Source organism: Xiphophorus hellerii, chromosome 10 (assembly GCF_003331165.1).
Source record: "Xiphophorus hellerii strain 12219 chromosome 10, Xiphophorus_hellerii-4.1, whole genome shotgun sequence".
NCBI classification, from domain to species: Eukaryota; Metazoa; Chordata; class Actinopteri; order Cyprinodontiformes; family Poeciliidae; genus Xiphophorus; species Xiphophorus hellerii.
Window position 1 is genome coordinate 6217210 of NC_045681.1, and position 16069 is coordinate 6233278.

General features: G+C 34.5%; 1 protein-coding gene across 3 annotated transcripts in view; it reads left to right on the forward strand.

The window, feature by feature from the left end:
• nrap (nebulin-related anchoring protein) overlaps window positions 1-16069 on the forward strand; it is a 29321-nt gene that overhangs the window by 899 nt on the left and 12353 nt on the right. For 2 of the 3 annotated variants that reach the window (XM_032573539.1, XM_032573538.1), the window contains 23 exons: window positions 868-962; window positions 1121-1208; window positions 3390-3488; window positions 4513-4623; window positions 4713-4820; window positions 4904-5008; window positions 5105-5212; window positions 5895-6002; window positions 6475-6582; window positions 6915-7031; window positions 7957-8061; window positions 8645-8752; window positions 9440-9544; window positions 10383-10481; window positions 10605-10709; window positions 10812-10919; window positions 11037-11144; window positions 12179-12376; window positions 13128-13232; window positions 13315-13413; window positions 13488-13592; window positions 14575-14682; window positions 14816-14973. In XM_032573539.1, coding sequence (XP_032429430.1) covers window positions 868-962; window positions 1121-1208; window positions 3390-3488; window positions 4513-4623; window positions 4713-4820; window positions 4904-5008; window positions 5105-5212; window positions 5895-6002; window positions 6475-6582; window positions 6915-7031; window positions 7957-8061; window positions 8645-8752; window positions 9440-9544; window positions 10383-10481; window positions 10605-10709; window positions 10812-10919; window positions 11037-11144; window positions 12179-12376; window positions 13128-13232; window positions 13315-13413; window positions 13488-13592; window positions 14575-14682; window positions 14816-14973 — 2558 coding nt within the window. The remainder of the gene's footprint in view (window positions 1-867; window positions 963-1120; window positions 1209-3389; window positions 3489-4512; window positions 4624-4712; window positions 4821-4903; window positions 5009-5104; window positions 5213-5894; window positions 6003-6474; window positions 6583-6914; window positions 7032-7956; window positions 8062-8644; window positions 8753-9439; window positions 9545-10382; window positions 10482-10604; window positions 10710-10811; window positions 10920-11036; window positions 11145-12178; window positions 12377-13127; window positions 13233-13314; window positions 13414-13487; window positions 13593-14574; window positions 14683-14815; window positions 14974-16069) is intronic. The other variant, XM_032573540.1, reaches the window with a different exon arrangement.

A 16069-nucleotide genomic window follows, 5' to 3' on the forward strand; every position in this document is an offset into this window, starting at 1 on the left:
TTGGATATTTTATTTTATTTTTTACATTAGAGAATCAATTTGTTTATGTGAGCTACAACCAGTCTTCTAAATGCTAAATGGAAGCTAGTGCTAGCACTACTCAACATTGACACTTACAAGAAACAAAAGAAAAAAATACAAGCAAGCAATAAATTAACTTTTTTCAACTTTCTTTCATTTCATTATTTTTGTCATTTCTTTATTTTGATATTAATAATCTTTAAGTTTGATCACTAAAGTTACAATTAGCCTTTTAGCTGCTACGTAGCTAGCATAAGCCAGTGACAGCTCTGCTCTTCGCTGAACAATTAATGTGCCATAAAGTTAGAAAAAGCAAGCTAAAAGCAAAATGTATCTCCAGTTTGTTGTCTTGCTAAATACTATTCCAACAATATTTTATGTTAGTGGTATTTTTGTAAGAAAAAAAAATACAGCTATAGCTTATAAAATTCCCAAATTCAGCTAAAAATGTTTTAATTGAAAAAAGGCCTACACTTAAAAATAAGTCAGTAAACCCATCAAAACATATTTTATGTCTTGTAGCCACTGCAATAATTTGAATTGTTACATTTTTTTTTTTTTTTGTATTTATGGTTTTTGGGGTTGCACTTAATTTTTCGCAAATATATACTTTTAAATTTTGATAAACTCTTTGTTTAATGAATAAGAGATCCCAAAATTCGTAGCATGTTGTTGGATTAATATAATTTCTGAATTTTGTAAAAACCAGATAATGTTTACATTAAAATACCAAAACTGATAATGGGTGTTCTCTGTCTATGACCGTCTTTCAGATTATGCATCTGTTCTGAACCAATTTCTATGCTGAATTTATAAAATAATGTGATTTGTTTCTTCTTTTGTCAGAACTGGCACAAAGCTTGTTTTCATTGCGATGTCTGCAAAATGGTTCTCACCCCTAATAACTTTGTCAGCCACAAGAAGAGGCCATATTGCTCTGTGTAAGTGCTACTCCACTCAAATCAAGAAATGAATCTATTTTGTGAAAATATGAGTTTGTTTCTTAAAGCAGTTTAAAGTTTTAACATGTCAGGAAAATAAATTGGATCTAACTTGTACTTTTTCTCCTCTGCACCACTTTACATCTCATGCTTTCCAGGCACAATCCGAGAAACAACACATTCACAAGTGTTTATGAGACTCCCATCAACATCAACGCAAAGAAGCAAAGCAAGGCGACCAGTGAGGTATGCGATGACATCATTGTGCGGCACACATTCAATTCACGAAGCTCTGACCTTTTCCTGTCTCAGTATCTATTGTTGACAGGTGACATAAGCCATAATGCAATGCTACAAGCGAAATATTTGATAGGATTATTCATGACAAGGTCCATTTTATACGGAAGAGTATTAGTGCCTCTAGGGATTATAAGAAAAAAATAATTCTGACTTTTTTTCTCAGGATTCTGACTTTAAACTCAGAATTTTAATTTTAATTTTATAATTCTCACTCGATCTTAGAAGATTAAAGTCAGAATTCAGATTTTTAAAAAGTCTAATTTTTGATAAAAAAATCAAAAAGTTTCAAAACAAAATATGTTGTATTTTTTAAAAATATATCAAATTCACATATGTTTTAAGATTCTCCTAAATTCAAAATATAACATAAAAAAAACTAGCAACCTGATCTCAAAAATGTATATTCCTTACTATATGATCAAAAAAGGATGGAAAAGATAACGGCGGTGTTCTAGGTGACAGCAGGGGTTTGAAATGAAAAGCGTGCCTACGGTTATTTCTGTATCTCTGACAGAGGCGAGACTACCCTTCACTCGGCTTGAGCCACTTTATGCTTCAGGTGGCTAAAAATATGCATGAGGAAAAACAGCCTCTCATCTCTGCCTTTCCTCTGCAAGGCCACCTGTTTCTGTCTGTCTGAGTCTGTCTGCGTCTAAAGCTTTTAAGCAGACCTCTCATGTTTATATTTGCAGTGGGCATGCAAGCTTCTTAGCTGTTGCTGTAAGCTAGCAGAGAGATGTGGGACTTAGCATGTTGATATATATATAGACACATACACCCATTTATATATATCAGAGCTGACATCAGACTACGCTAATGCACCCTTTATCTATTCTGAATAAAGTAAATATGTCTATTTTCCTCTTTAAATAGGTGTACAAATTTATTTAGAGTGAAATAGACTTCAGTAGCATTAGCATTTCCCTTACAAAGTGATGCTGGAGAGCAGTTGACACTCTTATCCTTTGCAATACTGCAATTCTAATATTAGTTTAGGACATGTTTACTGCTAAAGGATAAATATCAAACACGGCAGGATAAGGGTTTTATTCTGGATCTTTCATGGAAGCTCCTCTTTCATCTTGATTGGAAAACACGGCAGCTATTAATAATAGCACACTTCTGCTATATTTTTATCATGAGCTCAGGTTCTCTTGACATTATAATAGAGACACCACTGGCAAGGATGTGTAAAGATTTATAATGTCACTTTTTTTTTTTCGAAAAGATAAATTCAAGAAATTAAACTTTTACACGTTTTCATGTTGTAAAGACAAACTTTAATGGATTTTTATTGGGATTTTATGCAGTAGACCAACTTAGAGTATAAATATGTTTTTTCATAGGTGTGGTTTACATTTGTATTCAGCCATCTTGAGTTGATAGTTTATAAAAATATACATTTGGAGTATCTCTTTACCAGCTTTGTACAGGTAGTCTAAAATTTTTACAAGTTTTTTGAAAATAGCAGATATGAACATATTTTTTTTAATTATACCACTGATTTTTAATTGCATTTAGGTATATATTTTGACTATTCCAATACATTAAGATATTTTGATATAAAGCAATGTTTTTCTAGTTTAGTTTAATTTAAAGTTTATTTTAGTTTAGTTTTTCACATCCTCTGTTTGTTTCTGTTTATTTAATTATCCCCATTACTCTCTACTGTGGTAAAGACTATTCTTCCTGGGGTCCACACCACACAAACATCACAATAAAATCATACTTTTACAAAAAAATACATAATGAAATACATTAAGACACAAACAAAACCAAAACACAGAATTCAAATCAACTGACTCAGCAATTTTAACATTTTACAGACATTACAAAAGGAAAACATGAACAAAAATAAAATTAAAACACAAAATTTCAGCTGTTTAAAAGATAGATTAAAACAAACAAGTTTTCTAACAGATCTTTGTCCAGTATTGGGCTACATTTAGCTGTAAATATCTTCCAATCAACTCTGAAAAACAGCATCCTCACAGAATGTTCCCACAATTATCATCCTGCTAATCTTACTGTTGACTAGAAGCTTCAGCTATTGAAAGGAATGCTGTGTCTTGTGTTTTTAATGTTTGCTTGCCTTGGCTTAACGCTTGTCGTTCGTGTGCCACTTAGCTGAAGTATCGCGAAGATGGCGATCGCTTTATGTCCAGCTTCCACAGTGACACGAGATCCATGGAGAAGGCTCGCCTAGCCAGTCAGGTGGTCAGCCAGGTGAGCTCATCAGAGAGCAACTGGCCCATACATCCAAGCTAAAGGGACTTCTAAATACAATTTGGATGATTATTTATGTAAATAAAACTTAAAAATGTTGTTTTTAAGTCATGGTGCACAGTTATTCTATGTCTTTGCTCATAAGCAATGTTGAAAAGGTGACGGTTGTTGGGTTTTTTCCACCTTATCCTGAGTGGTGTGCCAATAAAAATGTAAAAAAATAAATTTAGTCCTATAGAGGACATAGTCTTTTAGGCTGACTGACACTCAGAGTCCACATTCTAGGGTTTTGTTTCTATGTTGAATCCTATATAAACATTCACATTCAGTCTGCTTGGAGGTCTACTTGGTTTAAAAATAAGTATCTGGCCTACTTTAATAAAACTAAGCATGAAATTAAGTTTCCGGATTTGGAAAACATTCTTTTTAAAATAAAAAGCTGGGAAAAAACCATAAAGCTTATCATATACTATGTTAAAGGTTTTAGACCTAATGTAATAAAGTGGTTGCCAAAGTTGGAGTCTTGGGATCTTTTCCATAAACTAAACTATGTGACGAAAATGCTAATGGTGAAAATATCCCATAAATGTTACAGTAGATAAAAACATCATTAACAAATGGATACGACATGAAAGGTTGGTGGTTAATGCTGTTTGTGTGAACTTTATACCTGTTAATTAAGTTATTGCTAACGCTTGCATGCTTAACTGATAGTTGGGGTAACTTTGTGGGTCAAAAGTTGAAACATTTGGGAACAATCAGGTTAAAAATCATTACTGAAAATATAATATGCATAATATTATGCATATTATGCACTGCTCAAAGTTGCTTTTAGATCACAAAAGGACGAGATAAGAACATCCTTTTTAGATTTAACACAAAAAATAGCTTTCATAATATAAAATTGAGGGGACCAGGCATGGTTGATCTGAGTTTCATTGCATTCTTATTTAATAAGGTGCTGAAATTGCAGTATTACAAATAAAAAAGAAAAATATCAAACTATTTTTGATGTTTTAAACAGGCTTTCCAGTCTCAATCTGAGTTCTCACAGCAGCAACAGACCTGGTATTCAGGGATGGTGACCAACCAGGAGATAGTGACAATGTCCCAGGCACAGAAAACCATCAGTGATGTAAGTCTTTACAATTATTTACCTTTAAATAAACATGAAACTGTAGATAATTTAAATTGCCAGTGCTTAATTTTCTGTTCTTATTTTAGGTAAAATATAAAGAAGAATATGAAGAATCTAAAGGAAAAGGCAGCTTCCCTGCAATGATCACACCAGGTTACCAAGCTGTAAAAAATGCCAATTCTTTGGCCAGTAACGTAAGTTAAAATGATCTATTGCTGTAGAACAGAACAGAAATCCAACATGGTAAAATAATCTGATGCTTCTCTTTGTTTTCTAGGTGGAATATAAAAAGGGGCATGAAGAAAGAGTCTCAAAGTACACAACATTTGTTGATCCTCCAGAGGTGCTTCTGGCCAAGAAACAGGCACAGATTGTTAGCGATGTAAGATGCTAATTGACTGTTTTTTACCGCTTTAACTATTTTACATTCAGTCAGATCAGTCAAATAAAACCAAAACACTTTTGCTTTTCCATGCAGTATGCATACACAGAGGAATACGAGCAGCAGAGGGGAAAAGGTAGTTTCCCCGCACACCTTACTCCTGGTTACAAGGCTTCAAAGAGAGCAACTGAGCAGGCCAGTGATGTAAGTGGCAAAACAAAAAAACTAAAACTACGTTCACACAGCAGCCTGGAGTGATCCAATTCCGATTTTTTTATCAAATCGGATTTTGTTTGGCGTGGTTGTTCACTTCCAAATATATGCAACCTGTATGTGATGTAAAGTGAGAACTGCGAACGACCTGAAAGTGTCCCGCATGCGCAGTAGAGGGCGCAATAACGTCACACATAGAGAGCGTGCTCCGTGTTTTGTCAACCGCCATGAAGACGAAGTGGTGCTCAGTGTTTGCGGATGTAAACATGGATGCTAACGGTGGAAAACAGCTTATGATTTTAAAGTTGTTATCCCGGAGCCAGCATACCATATTAACAACTTAATCCTCGTTATCGTCCGCCATTGTTGTTGTTTTTATTCCCGCTTGAGCGTATCAGGACGGAGAATAGTGACGTTTGTCGAGTATTAATGACGTTCAGGACTTGGACGTTAGGATTCAGGTCACGTTTGAAAAGATGAGATGCGTATCGGATATCGAAGTGGCCTGATTCACATTCGAATAAAAGCCGATCTGTGCTATTCAGACTGGTTTCATAAAAAGATCAGATACAGGTTGCATTGAGGGAAGAAAATCGGAATTGGGTCACTTCAGTCTGCAGTGTGAATAAAGACAGAATGTTGATCATTAACCAATCACATCACATTGCTACAGATTAAGTACCGACAGATGTACGAGCAAGAGATAAAGGGCAAAGCAAGCTCAGAAGCCGCGGCCGTTGAGTTGGTTCACGCAAGAGAAAACGCAGAAAACTTCAGCCAGGTTTGAATATTACTCATTCTGTTTCACCAATATAGATACCACACTTGAAATTCACATAAAAACATCAAACATATACAAATACATGCCATTTAAAGAAGTTTGTTTGCTATATTTGAAAGGATCTAAGCAAGGAATGATAATAGTTTAAAGAATAAAGTCATAGTATTACGAGAATGAAGTATCCAGCTTTATATTTCGACTTTATTTTCATAATATTATGACTTTATTCTCATTATTTCAACTTTACTTTTGTAATATGACTTCATTCTTGTGTGAGTTTATTCTCATAATATTATGACTTTATTCTCATAATTTTGTTTGTTTATTTTAAAACCTTTCTCCATATGGCCCTAAAACTTTTTCATTCTTCCAAGATCTTTCTGTTTTCTGGTTCTAAAATATAATATTTTCACTTTTGAAGATGCTACTAAAATTTTAGATGGATCAAATTGAGGAAATGTTTTCTTTGCAGATTGCCTACACTGCAGAAAATGAGCAGCAAAGAGGTAAAGGAAGTTTTCCTGCCATGATCACGCCTGGTTATCATCTTGCTAAGAAGGCTCAGGAAATTGCTAGTGATGTGAGTATCAACTTAAAAACTGTATAACCCATAACTGTTTTAAAAGCATAAAGTCAGAAATATTTAGTCTATCAAAAGATATACTGTATAGTTTGTCTGGATGCTTCAAGGTCTTGTCTGAATATTTGCGTTGTAAGCCATAAAAAATGATTCCAATGTCATTTATGTAGCCAAAAACGAAATTGAGCTCAGTCTGAAAGCTTTGGCCTCATACATCATCACGCCTTGTTATTACAGTCCAGAACAGATGAGGGGCAACAATCGGAGAGCTTATGCCGTGTGTGTCTCCTATACTAACACATGTCCTGAATCATCCATCATTCCCTCTGCAGCTAAAGTACAAGAAGGACCTGAACAAAATGAAGGGCACATCCCACTTCCATAGTCTGACCTCTGACGACAATCTGGCATTGAAGAATGCGCGGAAAATTAACAAGATTGTCAGTGAGGTAAGTTATTCTGCAAAGCTTTCGTCCAACAAGCTTGTTTTGGTTTTCTGCAAGGGTTAATTAAGCAGTGTTTCCATTACAAATGTTTGCAAAACTTTTTCAAAATTCCAGTAATGTTGAAAAAACACAATTTCGCAATTGCTGCGTTTTTATTAAGTGAGAAACGCAATTAAAATCACACGTGAATACGTTTCTTCTTCTCTTTCTTCCTCGATGTTTTTTGGCGGTTGGCAAACAACGAAAATGGTGCATTACCGCCACCAACTGGTATGGAGTGTGGACCAGACTGTTACTCATGTATTAGATTCTATTAAATAACTGTGTTAATTTAAGATAACAAAATATTATCTGAAAAGTTTTAAATTTTTAATTATTTATAGATAAATCAATTAGATCTAATTTAACTTTAATTCTATTTAAAAAAAACATTTAACTGCCGTGTTTCCATTAAGCAAATTTATTTTCAAAATGTCAGATTGTGCAGTTATTTAGTGAATGGAAACGCAGCTATTGCCTCAGGGGAAAGAAACCCATCGTCCCCCTCAAATGTAAGAAATTGTGTGTTTGTGCATGAGACAAGTATCAGGTTTAATGTGTCAGTTTCCAACAAATATGAAACGCTCATTTCTTGCATCGTTGACATGCCTTTGTTATAAGGCTGCAGCTTTCATCCAAGGCCACAAGACGTCCCATCAAACCTTTTTATACTCTGCTTCATCCTGAGGCATCTGTCCTGACCGCAGTAAACATGCTGTCAGGCTGAGCCATTCATAGAACTGAATGCTATCATTGTTATTTTTGCTACCTCTAACATTAAACCCATGTCAGAGTATTATTTAGTATCCAGCACCAAAAGATTTTTTAGCATCTCATCAACTTAAAAAAAGAAAAGAAATGTTGAAACGTGGATATTTATTTTTTGCAGGTGGAGTACAAGAAAGACTTGGAGAACACCAAAGGCCACAGCATTAACTTCTGTGAGACTCCACAGTTTCGAAATTCTGCCAAAATCGCTCAGTTCACCAGTGATGTAAGTCTAAAAAGAGATATAAACAAAGACCCACACCTTTATTTATATGCATTTTCTTCATGGAGGATAATTATTAATAATACATATGTCACCCTTCTATATACACCATTAGCTATAGCAATAGCTCACAATGAGCAGTTGGCAGCAGTTGACATTTTTAAAATTAAACATAGCTAAAATGGACCACATTAATAATGAGGACAGTTAAAACAAAACATAGCAAAATTACTCATATAATTACATTTGTCTAAAATATATGTTATAATATTTGTAAAGAATACAGAGAGCTGATCCTAACACATGCCACAGTTACCGACGGCAACAGAAAAAAGGGGGAGGAGCTGTCAGTTACAGGTTGCTATAGTAACCACCAACTGTCAAGAGCAGCGTAGCAGACCTTAAAACACCAGCAAGTCTGGAGAAACAACTTCTTGACAAAACAAGAATAAATTTAAAGAATAAATAAACAAATTTTGACAAACTTCACATCTATAACATTGTTCAAATAAAACCCCGTTACACATACATAGTTTTAAGTTGTTGCTTTAATGATTCCCATTTATTTTTTGATGCACCTCAACAGAACAAGTATAAAGAAAAGTACACCAGCGATCTGAAGGGCCACTATGAAGACTCAGGGTTTGATAAGAAGACTTTGCACGCCATGAAAGCAAGGAAGTTGGCAAGTGATGTAAGTCATGACTTATTAAACACCTTGAAATTACATTTACAGAATGACAGTTCTTTATTAACCTTTAAAAACAACTGAGATCTTTAAATATGCTGTCACTCAGTGGGTTTTTGCCAAACAATAAATAATATTTTTCAAAAACTTCAAATCATGTCAAATGCATTACTTATGTGTTTTGCTAATGATCCACCCGTTTTACATATAAGGTAAGGAAACACTGCCACAGAAAAAGGACAAAATTACTCTTTCCTTGGTATCAGGGAAAAAGGCCTCATTTTTAAAATTTTTCCTTACTGAATCATCATCCTACAATCTTAATTTGAAAGTTAAATTCTGTGTGCAGAGTCCTCCAATGGTTAAATGTTTGTTAGATCAATCATAAAGTAAGTAGATCAGACTTCTCTCCTGTTAAAGCCAATGTGAACATTTCACCTTCATCAGTGCAGATAAAGCATCTGCATAATGTAGCACGAGATTAAGTGATGCTAAATGGCCTGCATTTGTATTGCACTTTCTAAAGTATGAGGATTACAATAATTTATAGCAACTCTTACATTAATGGCACTGAAAGAAAAGACAGCAACAAAATAGTGCGGTGTATTTGTAAAGATCATGCTATTTGCTCTGGCATTTTAGAAATATTTGGTTTCTGTGCTAATGCACAATAATATTATTTTTTTGTTTCAGATTTCTTATAAACAAGGCCAGGAGCAGGAGCAGGGTGAATATAACTACCCAGCCACTCTCACACCAGGTTACCAAAGCCAGAGGAAGTTGGACCCACTGAAAGATGTGAGTCCTCTCAAATTAGTTCAAACTCCAATTTATCCCAGGAGTCCTACACAGTTTTGAAAAGTCTGGCGTAGTGTTGATTTCTGGAAAAGCTGCATAGAAAAACTGAGTGGAAAACTGTTGGAGTTTCCAAACTTAATTCTTTATTTCATTATCTGTAAGATTAAAAATCAGAATTTTTGAAAAACATTCACGTTTTCACAATGCTCAGTATTTAGACGAGTTCTTTTATGTTGTATATGTATTTTTTGCTTTTAACACAAATGCGATGTTTAAAAGTATCAATTTTGCTGTTTGCTGTTATTTGGAAATGTGGTTCTTGATTGGGTCAGTAAATGTACCAGAGATTATAAACTGTGATTTACACAAATATGCAGATATTGTGGTGATATTTTAAAACTAGGAAAATAAATACCAAAATAAACCCACTAAAATAGTCATTATCAACTCGGGAAATTGAACTTGTACCATAATTTGTGACTAAAGTGTTTTCTTGTATTGTTTTTTTAATCTATTATTCTTAATTTGTGTGACTTTTTTTTAAATGGTGGTGAACGGAGATTGTGGAGTACAAATTTTGTTGCTCAGTGTATTTTTCTGAGCATATCACAATGACGTCATTTCTACTTCTATTTCTATATGTATTTATTTGTGCAATATCCAAATAATGAAATCCAGATAGCAATTCACTGTGCAGAATTATAATTTAAATACTTGACGGACATTTTGGCCATTTTGAAATGAAATTTATAGGAAGCTTTTTATCATAATATTACTACAAAGGCTTCATTTGGTTGACTTCATGCTTCTGATATATAAATATTTTTAAATATTACAGAAAAACTACAAGCAGCATATTGACCAGGTCAAGTACAAGTCTGTGACCGACACACCCGAGATTATTTTAGCCAAGAAAAACGCTCAGCTTGTCAGCAACGTAAGTAAACACTAAGCAGGGACTCATAATGAGCACTTTTATTAATTTTCTAACAAGTTGCATGTCTGAGCACTGAATTTACTTTGGATTTGTGTGAACACAAAACTCATTTCCCCCCCCCAGTTAAATTATAAAGCAGGCTATGAAAAGACGAAGCACCAGTACACTTTATCTCAGGATCTGCCCCAAATCCAGCACGCCAAAGCCAGCGCAGCTTTGTGCAGTGATGTAAGTTTACACTGTTTTGCAAGCACAAACATGTACTAACACACTTGTTTGCATGCAAACAAAGTCCCATCTTCTCTCTTTAATTTTCTAAATTAATTTTAGATTAAATACAAAGAGGAGTGGGAGAAGACCAAGTCCAAAGCTTGTGAAACTGGCGTGGACGATCTGAGCGTGAGAGCTGCCAAAGCCTCCAGAGACCTAGCCAGTGACGTAAGTGAAAAGGAGTGAAACTGCTGATATCTAAGCAACAAAAAGAAAAATCCAAGTTGTATTAATCTACTTTAATAGTCTCTGAACCAAATTAAAGGAGATTACCATGTGTTTTAGATTAAATACAAAGAGTACTACATGAAAAACAAGGAGAAGGCAGTTGGGGTGAATATGAGCGATTCCAAGACTCTGCACTCTCTGCAAGTGGCCAAGATGAGCAGCGATGTGAGTGAAATTACCTCAGAGGCTTTAGAATAAATATAATACATATACAGTTGGTATATGTGTTTAGTTAACAGTCTGCTGTTAATGTCAATGTCAAATTTATTTCTAGATCACATTAGAAAACACCAAAAGATGGTCAAAGTGCTGCACAATGTCACCAAACAAAAAATAAATTTGAATAAACATTGTATAAAAAAGTTTTTTGACAGACATTTGACTTTATGGTTTGAACAGAATGGATATGTCTCATGATATTGCTTAATTTCAATCTTAGAAAACAGAGGAAAAACTCGTTGGTTGTAAAGGTGTGTGGATATTGAGATTATGTATGTACAAAGAGTTGACCAAATAAAACTTTAACAGTAAGCAGTGCAATGTTTTAATGAATGTGTTTCAAATTAGGAGTGGATGATAAGGACTTAAAGTTTTATGACAATATTTTGTGGTACTATTGTGATAAATATAAAAGCAAATACTACTATTGAAATAATTTGTAATATGCTTCCTTAGGATACCAGTCAAATAAACAAGTGTGATTTGTATCACTAAACTGCGTAGAGTAACTGCATTTATGATACGCTCATTAATAAAGAAAGTAGACAAAATAGTAAAATTAACAGTCCAGACAATATGTATAGTTTTGGGGGGTTTAAAACATCATTAATGTTTCAAAAATTTTATGTTTACAACAATAAATCTAAATTCTTATGATGAGAAATAGTTCACGATAAACGATACAATAAATGCTCACCCCACCTAGTTCAATTAATTGTAGATAATTACAAATTGTTCAGTATATTTGTATAGTCTGGAAGGAGAACCAAAATTATATTTACATAATAATAGTGTGTATGTTTAAACTTGTGTCTCTAATTCTTGTTTTAAAAAAAATCAATTCATTTGTTTGTTGTATTGTCAATCCACCTTTGAAAACCCCCCAATTAAATCAGTAAAGGTTAATAGGTAATGCTACTTACACCTACCATACGAGTTGTGCTCCATATTGAATTATTTTATTATTATTGCCTCTTTAGATTGAGTACAAGAAAGGCTCCAAGGAGAGCCAGGCGCAGTACAGCCTTCCTCTGGACATGATCAACCTGAGCCACGCCAAGAAGGCTCAGGCCCTCGCCAGCGACCTGGACTATCGAACGAAACTTCACAACTACACCATCATGTCCGACGACATCAAGGTCCAGCAGGCCAAAAAGGCCTACTCCCTGCAGAGCGAGGTGAGATTCAGCAGTGTTTGTAGCTGAAGGTTTATTCAAAGGGGATCTATTATGCAAAACTCACATTTTGCACATTTTTGTATGTACGTTTGGGTTTCTACTGTTTCTAAAAAAATAGCTGTAGCACTTAAAAAACAACCAACCATTTTTTTTGCCAACTATTGCGATAAACGACAATATTGTTGTTTTGAGACCATTTTCAAGTAATGTAATGGTAATGGCATAATACTGCAAGCACATCCTTTTAAAGATCTGTAAAGTTTAAATCTTAATAAATATTTAACACTGGAATTGGAAGACACTTTAAATATTCAAAATAACTCTGCAAAACAACAGAAACAACAACAAAAAAAGAATTATAAAGTCACTGTAAACAAAACTGAGGCTAGTTGAGAACAAAGCACCTGAATCAAGACTTTTATTATCTAATTTTCAGTAGAAAGAGAGAAAAAAAAAATAGAAAAACAATAAATAATGGAAATGAAAATGATTGAGTTTGTTGTTGTTGTTCTTCTTCTTTTCAAAGATGTATGGTTGTGTAATTGCTCATCTGTTTGCAGCCATTTACACGCGCGAGTGTAAACATTGAATGGGGGAGGGGGGCATGACCAGGAGCAGCTTATTTGGATTTAAAGGGACAGAGACCCTAAAACAGCTCATTCTGAAAGCAGAACTGACCAGACTAAAATTTCATTATCTAAGAACAATTTGCTATCCTAACCTGCTCAATGAGATTATTATCTTCCTGCAGAACCAGTACCGTTCTGACCTGAACTGGATGAAGGGTGTCGGCTGGGAGGCTGAGGGATGCCTCAACATAACTCAGGCCAAGAAAGCCGGAGAGCTGCTCAGTGATGCAAGTCTATTTTATTAGTTATTAAAGTGATACAAATCCTTTTGGAGATGCTGTTTATCGACGATATATTCTGTTTTCACAGGTCAAATACCGTCAGAAGGCTGACAAAATGAGGTTCACCCAGGTGGCAGATGATCTGTCCATGAAACACGCCAAGAAGAGTCAGGAGCTGCAGAGCGATGTAAGATCTCATACACAGACTCTTCCATCATCATGGAGTTTATTTCTGTAATATGCATCTCTGTGATTTTACAGCTGGCGTACAAAGCAAACACAGAACAGATAATTCACCAGTACACCATGACAAAAGACGAGCCGCTGTTCAGACAAGCAAAAGCAAACGCCGACATGCTCAGCGGGGTGAGCTGAAATTCTTGTTTTCCCCACTCTCTGTTTCACAGTTTACTATTTTCAGAAACAAAAGGGTTTAATCAGTCAATTAATCAATCAAGACCAAATTGAAACGAAAACAGATAATTACATTTTGCAGGGTTTCCTCCAGTGTATCATAAGCCTGGCGGGCCACCAAGCTAAGCATCACTTATTTTTAAAGTCTTTGTTAAATGTTAGATTTTTTAAAGACTTCATTGTTGTTCAGATATTAATCTTCCAATCTTTCAATAACACATAATTATCAAGTGAGATTTTAAAATTTCCTGTTAACTTAAAACATTTTTTAACTCAAAAACACGACGGGCTGCTGGATGAATGACTGCCCTAGCGCCCAACCACCGGGCTTATCAAATTTTCTGGGAGAAACTTTGCATTTTGTCATTAAAATGATCCAGGGTTGCATTTATTCCACCTATGCAATTTTTAAAGAGAAAAAAGTTTTACTCAAAAGTAAAGTTTCATGTTTCACCCAGACATCGGTCATCTTTTTGCACTTATGTAGCCAAAATACACTCTTGTAAATAAATGTTTGCAATACATTAAAGTATTTTGTAATTATTTGTAAGTATATTGTCCACTTCCTAAAATAGTAGCCTTAGTTAAACTGATTTTTGGCAACAACAACAAAAAAAAAAACTCTTTTTTGCCAAAAGATAATTTAGGCAAAAAATAAATGAATTATCATTATTTTTTTGGGAGGTGACTTAGCAAATTTTTACCTGTATTTCACTTTAAAGAAAGGTCAAATAAAAATTTTATCACAAAAAAGAAATATAATAAAGCAAAATGATGAGTTATTGCCTAAAAAAGGAAAAAAGTACAGAATTTCCAAATTAGAGAAAATAGACAATAGCACACTAACCGTACCAGATTGAACAACCTTAACCAGTTTTTCTGATTGTGGTTTGATTACAACTGCATCTGATGCTCAATTTCTTTCTTTTTATAGAAAGTGTACAAGAGCCAGTGGGAGAAGCAGAGGGAAAAGGGCTTTGAGCTCCGTATGGACTCTCTGTCGATACTTACAGCAAAGGCTAAGCGAGACCTGGCTAGCGATGTGAGACATTTTAATATCGGTGTAAAACCTTTTTGGAACAACTCTAAAAATACTTGTTGTGCCCTCCCGATTAAAGACATTTGAACATATCTGAGTCTGACTCAAAATCTGTTAAATTCCTGTTCTGTTTCAGGTAAAATACAAGCAGGAGTACGAGAAAAGCAAAGGTAAAGTGATCGGGATTAAATCTATCAGTGACGACTCTCAGATGGCTCACTCCGCTCTGGCCACCAAGCTGCAGAGCGATCTCCACTACAAGAAGAACTACGAGGACACGAAGACTAAATACAAGTAAGTCCCCTGGATTAACCATCATTCAGTCACATTTTTACTAGTTATTCTACTTAAACCAGATGTATTTTGCTGTATATCTAATTTAAACATCAGGAGCAATTTATCATTGAGTGGCTCAACAATTGCAGAGATAATTTAGCCTTAATCTTTGTACTCTTCAAGAGTATTTGCGTTAAAATACAGTTTATGTAAAAAGTGTACAGTTGAAAAGCCAAGTTTTGTTATGTAACATGACATACCGTAACAAATCTGTTGAGAAGGAAGCATAAAAAGTGAAATAATCCAGTTGTACGTCTATAAACTAATACTTTGTAGCAGCTTTTTATTAATAATTAATTTAGGGGTTTTTTTGTTGTTGAATTGTGAAAAATATACACCACTCTGAGATAGGGCAGATCGGAATGGCTGAAAAACATATCGGGATACAAGCGTTTCATATCAGTCAATATTGATAATTAGTGATTAGTTTTCTAGTTTTAAATATCTGAAATGCAGCCAAACTGCGTTTTCTGTTTTACCTACAGTTTTCACTCTATGTTACTATTTATTTTTAAGCAGTTATGAGTCAAAACGTTAAACTGCTGCTGTGTCGGTTACTCAGCAGGTTGTTGCTAGGTGACCAAAGAGTGAGTGGGTTGCTAGGTAACCAAAGAGTGAGAGAGTTATGCTGTGTGGTTCTGAAACAGAGTTCAGTGAAATTATTGCATATTCTGTCAGACGCATTATCTATTAATATTGATTTTGTGTCTGTCAGCATATATTGTTATTGATTTAATGTTCGGTCCTACTATAAAGAGAAAAACATTTTGAAATGGTGTTTATTTTACATATGAAAAACATTTTCTGATGGATTTATCATCTGAATTGAGGATCATATTACTATTGAGGTTGTAAATGTTGAATATTTGCAATGCTAGCAGCTTTCTAAGTCTAATATATCCTGACCCTATGTATAGAAATATTTTTACTCCTCATTAAAAACCTTTAATGAATGCCCCATTTATTAAGGTCACACAGCCACAGGCCTTGATATCCACAAAAGATTTATTGTCCAAGACAGGCAGCTGTGGGTCATCACCCTGGCGAAGCTCAT